This window comes from Anas platyrhynchos, chromosome Z, assembly GCF_047663525.1.
Source record: "Anas platyrhynchos isolate ZD024472 breed Pekin duck chromosome Z, IASCAAS_PekinDuck_T2T, whole genome shotgun sequence".
Classification (NCBI taxonomy): domain Eukaryota; kingdom Metazoa; phylum Chordata; class Aves; order Anseriformes; family Anatidae; genus Anas; species Anas platyrhynchos.
The window spans coordinates 16,802,908-16,808,920 of record NC_092621.1 but is presented as its reverse complement, the minus strand read 5'-3'; the positions used below and the strand labels follow the sequence as shown (position 1 = coordinate 16,808,920).

Genomic DNA, 6,013 nt, shown 5'->3' with positions numbered 1-6,013 from the left:
AGAGCAATAGAAAGCAAGTGCAGTAAAAAGTGAATAGAGAAAATATTTGGCCTTAGTGATCTTTTGGCAGTATTTACATTATGTACATTTTGTTAAATATTTGTAGTAACTCTAAGGCACCATAGGCTAAATAGCAGGCTGCGGTAATGTTTTGTGCACAGAATTTAACAAATTTATTTGGAGAAAAAAAGGCTGCAGAGTTAAAAGAAACATAGGCATATTTTATGTTTACATAAAAGAGTGGCTGCTTCTTAAAATTCAAAGATACAACACATACTGGGTAAATTTAAAAATTATTTTTAGAACATTAAATGATTTTGAATGTGTATAAGGACTATTTTTACTGACTTGCTGGCATGTTTAATGGAATCTATTCTTCAACAGCTTTTTCACACATTACATATGTTCATCTAACTACTACTTGAATTCTTTGTTTTGTTTTTCCTAACAAAATGTTCTACCTAGTATATCATACTGTGTACAAAATCCCAATGCAAAGTGTAATGGGTCATAATTTACATCATTGCCATTCCCCAGCAGATGAAAGTTTAGCAGGAAAACCCAGCCAAGTATTGCATTCATCACACCAAACAGCGGCTCGGTATTTTATTCTGCTCGCTTGAGGCAGCTGCAGGCCTGGAGGTGGCCATAGTTGATGCCATGGTGAGGCAGAAGAGCCCGGGGTCTTCATAACCAAAATGTCCAAAACCAGATCAGGTAACTCAACTTCCTTGTGATAGCCTTGTGCACTGTACATGATGCTACATGTGCAGAGCACTGCTTTGCTTTAAATCTTTGCTTTTTTCCTTACCTCTCTCACTCAGAAGCACAATCCCAATCCTCAGTGTTTTAAGGAATAAATTTGGTTATCATTACAGCCCTGACTGCCTGAACTCTAGATACTTTTCAAACTGCTTTCACCCTGCATGCTCTGCAAACAAACAGCCTTGTTCACTTTAGTCCACAGGCCCATCTTTCCCCTTGAGGTAGTGTTTGTAACAAGGAAATCCAGCAGGACACCTGACCACCCCTTGGTTTTGTGCATGCCATGCCATAGGCCCTACAGTGCCCTACCAGGCAAGCGTAGGCCCTGCAAAGCATGGGGAGGCTTGGGCCTACCTGCCAGGGTCTCTCCCACCTCTTCTCCCCACCACCTTCACCAGTGAGGCCTCTGCTGCTACCCCAGCCTTGGGCAGCCAAAGAAGACCTGCCATGGCCCACCAGCCATGGACTGGGCACACTGATGCCAGCTGCCGTAGGTCTTTTCATCAGAGGTGCTTGTAAAACACTTACCATGACAGTGAAGAACGACGACTACAAAAAACGCCTCTATTTGTTTAAGGGCCTAGCTCCCAGCACCTGTAGTGGCTGTCAGCATAATGTGGGATCAGCCCCCAAATCTGTATGTTTTGAAAATGCTAAGATTAAAGAGTGCTTTTGCTCTGGTAGAGTTTCCTCTCTTGTCAGCCACAAGAAGTACTCTTTTTATTTAACTTACATTTTCTACAGCCAAGAAGAAATCCATTTAAACTAATATAATGCTGAAGTAACTAGACACTCTTTCTGTATTTCTTTAGTTTTTTTCGTGTTTCTTTTAAAATTATGATTCAGTTCATTCATTTGTCTGCTAATTATTTCCACGGTAAGAAGTGGTCTATAAGCATAGTATAACTGATCTAAGCACAAAGTCTTCTTTTGGAAGTGGTCTTATATTTGTATTAACAAAAGCATAACCTTAGCATTATTTCACCAGATGCATTTTTAGTACCAACAGTTATAATATTAAAATTACAAAGCATCAGTAAGAGTTTTTCAAGGGCTTTAGAGAAAACACAAGCATAAACAATTCTGGTGTCATCAACTAGTTCCTTTAAAATGTTAAGCAGAATATTACACAAACTGACTATTTGATGATAAATAATGCAGAGCCCAAGATTCAGGTGATCAGAACAGTGTAGCACTGCTGAAGAAAATAGAGCTATGCTGATTATAGATATAGTAAGAAAATAACCCAAATTGCTTAACCCCTTGAATGCTAAATATCAGTCTGAATTTCAAGAAAGGTCTAAAAATATCTTTTTTTGATTCTTTTCTCAATGTTTAGAATACATATAGAAGTACAAATATGGCAATTTATAATTAGGGTGCAACATTAAGGGATTAACATACTTTTTCCATTTAAATTTCCATATTTGTGGGCTTGTAATTTGGTGTCTGATGCAGAAGTAAGTTAACGAAGCTCCTTCCCAAGAATTCCCTTGGTTGCTGCATACTGGACATGGTCACAGCTAGATAGATATGGCTTCATGGAGATTTCTACCAAGCAAATACTAAGAGCTTGGGGTTCTGTTTTCTCAGAGGTCAAAAGCTAGTTTTGAAAGGTTTATATTTTTACAGTAGGAGTTATAAAGATTGCTCTATCATCATGTCATGTACATGCACATGACAACAGAGGAAGGCAAATGCAAGGGCTTTATGGATAACACAGGGCTTTTTCTCAGATGACTCTGGCTTTTTGTTTCTCATCCTGTGGAAAACATGCAAATTAGTATTTGTAAGAATTGGACAATATGCAACTCCAGCCTTGCATAAAAACTACACAAAATTAATTCAAATAAAATCTCCTCCTCCCTCATTCCAGTTCTTTGTGAGAAAGTATTTGCTTCAGTTTTGAAGTCTGCTACAGAAGGGCTATTTGTTTTTGACTAACAAATCCAGAGAACCTCCATTTTTTCCTTCACCTTTAAAAAATGAGAACTAACATTTTGCTAAAGGAACAATCTGAAGATTCGTTTTCACCAGCAGGCAACATAACACCAAAAAGTTTCCCATTAGTGTTTTGGCTCAGGAAAAAATTGACTGAGTTACTGTGTAGCAAGTGAAGTGTTGTTTAATTCCATTGCTTTGTATGCAACACTGGGCTTGTGTCCTTGCATTGTCCCAGGTATCCTTGCCAGCTCTCAAGGTGGCCCAGCTCCCCCAAGCACAATGCTGCACTTCTCCCCATGTTGCAGTTTTGTTACCCCTATGTTTTCTCACCACACAAAGAGTGGGACCTCAGCTGCTGACACTTTTTGTTGTTGTTGTTGTTGTTGTTGTTGTTGTTTTTACCTTTCCTACCGACAAACTACCTGCCCCTTCAGATCCACCCTTCTCCTTTACAGATTTTGCCCTGTCCCATTGCCTGTGCTCATCACATTGTCTTTTACTCTTGGTCATCCTCTTTCACCCCCATACTTTAGCTAGTCCCCTTGATAATCCCTGAAACGGGCCCTCTGTAACAGCAAGGTCTCCTCATACATCTCTGTGGCCTGCTTTTCTCCACCTTCCCTTCCTCCCTCTAATCCATTTAAGACAATCTTCTGAGCAGTCTTAAAATTTGGCAGACATTATGTTTTCACTCCCTTTCCAGTGGTTGTACTTAGGGCACCATACATGGTCAGCATCATGACACCACTGTGCAAAGCAAGGCTAACTCACTCCAACAGCTACACTCAAGGTTTCTTCAAAAGGGTTCATTTATGACCCTGCTGTAACTTGAGGGGACTGGGAAGATGACTGCTTACTTGGCTTCTCCAGTTCATTCATGGTCTTCTTCTGTTCTTTTTTATTTTTTGAGGTCTCTCAGAGAAATGAACGGTCAGCCAGCAAGTCAATGCAGGACTTGCAGGACAATTTGTGGACTTGCTTTCTAGTCTCTTTCTGTTTTCTGCAAAAAGAGAGATTCAGACACATATTGCAGGACAAAATATGGGGGGAATGAGTATTCCAGGTTTTCAGCTCTACTTCTGAATTATGCTGATTTTGTGCAGCTACATAACCTAATGCAGTCTTTATGTAGATAGATAAATTTCAGGAATCCTCTTTGTTTCAATAAGTTTGTTTTCAAGAACCTGTGTCACAAAAGAACTAGAGTAGTGGTTCTCACATGAGGTGTCCACCAAATGAGAGTGAAAGTCAACAGAAATTCAATAGCAAAATGGGTTTCGAAAACAAAATTGGGTTGACAGGTCAGGTGTGAACCCAGAAAAATGGAGGTCACCAGCAAATAAGTCTGGAATGCTAAAAAAAAGACTTTAAGTATGTTCCAGTAATATTATTTTACTTGCAGGGCATTTCAATTGCAGCAAGGAATATGGGAGTATAACTTGGGACTAAAACCAGGGAATCACCCATTACCAGTAAATATGAACATTATCTTCCTAATGGAGTTCTATTTAAAATAAAAAAATAAATACAACCACTAGCTGGTCTCTCTCCTATGCTTTTACTTGGCTCTTCAGTATCTTTATTAAAAACAAAAACCATGTAATAGCTGATTCAGTCTGTTTTTACTTTCTCTGGTGGCTTGTACCACCAGGTGCAGGATGGCTCCTGTGAGAGCTGCTGAGGGCACAGGATATTCTTTATGCCATGGAGACTAGGCCCTACCTGTGTTGCCATCATGCTTACTTGGAAAAAAAGCAATTAGTTTAAAGGACAAAGATTTTAATTGATTTGTTTTTCCTTAGAAATAAATTAATAAAAATATTTCACATGGAGAAAGTCAATAAAATTTTGCATTTGTTTATAGTTTCTGATGTACCAAAAATCAACCCAATCATATTAAAGCTCTAATTTAGCAGGTACTTTTACTTATTTGAATAAAGTTAGCCACAGAAAATCTTGCTAATGTTGGGATAAAAACATTAAAGAACTTTGTTTATCTGAAGAAACTGTAAAATCCGGTGTATAAAAACCAAACTTGTAGAAAGAAAGTTAACAGCTTCTGGATTTCCAGGTGTTTGCTAATCTTGTTTAATTAAAAAATATAATTGAGACGCTTAACGGATAAGAGTATTTCCAGAGAGGATAAAAAAACTAAACATACACCATTAGAGTCATTGCTTTACTTTGTTTCATTCATTACGTCAAAAATGTATTGTTGTTTTAACCTTTTGACTCTAAATCCTGGCTACACCTGTGTAAAATAAAATGAATCAAAGATAGCTGCAGGTAACCAATCTCTTTAATTTGACATGTTCCAGACAACCTTTTATTGTGTTTAAATATGAGAATATTTTACTTATTGCAAAGTATCCTGTATAACACAGGTTCTCCGCTATAAAATCTTCTCTCTTGCTTATAATTCTCTCATTCTAAATTTAAAATACCAGTGTACAGTACTAAAACCTCCAATTGAAGAGTTTAATATAAAAATATCAGCACAAAACTCCTTTTTTAAATTCTGTTTATTGTGAGCAACCCAAATGCCTGTTTAATTATTATTAGTTGTAGTATATTAATAGACTTTGCACCCTACAGTTGCTAATTCATACCATCTCAGGTATTTTGATGAGATAAGAAATACTAAGTAAGAAAACAGTAAGTATTCAAAGGGTTAACTTGCTTATAATAATAATAAATTAGTTTTTTGCATCTTCTTCAGTTCAAAATCCAGCTTTGAGACTGAGGAAGGCTTCCAAATCACATCAATTAAATAACAGTGGTCCTTTTAACCAGTAGCAGTTTGATTGCCAATGACTCGAAGAATCTCTTTATGAATGCTTGGTTCCTGTGTATTTATACTTGTATCACCCACTTGACCATCTTCGTAACTAAAAAAAAAAAAAAGTAAAAAAAATAAAATCAAGTTAGTGTTTAATTAATCTACCTAAAAGCATTCAAAACTTTGTTTTATTCAATAATCAAAAGCACTTATTCTATGCTTTACCATGCTTACTATTCAAATGTTCTGCTGTACTTCATTGTTACACACAGATCCTAAACTCTATAGAGAGTGAATGGTGGTAGGACTTCCATTGGCATTGAAACCCTAAGGCTGAACAGCCCACTGGGAATTCTGCAGTGCTGCCAGCACTGGGCCCATGGAAACGCACTAGGAGCTCCCCTGTTGGTGGATGTATAAAGGAAAGTTCTGTTTCTGTGCCTGCTCTTGAACAGCCCCGCACAAGGCTGGTACCAAAGCATGCACAAGGCACTGCAATGCCTGTGGCACCCAAACTTTTGTCAC

The 6,013-nt window shown here is 37.7% G+C and overlaps 1 protein-coding gene across 7 annotated transcripts in view; it reads right to left on the bottom strand.

The window, feature by feature from the left end:
* Positions 1–5,213: 5,213 nt before the first annotated feature.
* The window catches only part of PARP8 (poly(ADP-ribose) polymerase family member 8), a 124,877-nt gene continuing 124,077 nt past the window's right edge, over positions 5,214–6,013 (bottom strand). For all 7 annotated transcript variants that reach the window (XM_038170727.2, XM_038170724.2, XM_038170725.2 and 4 more), the window contains one exon: positions 5,214–5,597. In XM_038170727.2, the coding sequence (XP_038026655.1) occupies positions 5,495–5,597 (103 nt within the window). In that variant the 3' untranslated portion in view covers positions 5,214–5,494. The remainder of the gene's footprint in view (positions 5,598–6,013) is intronic.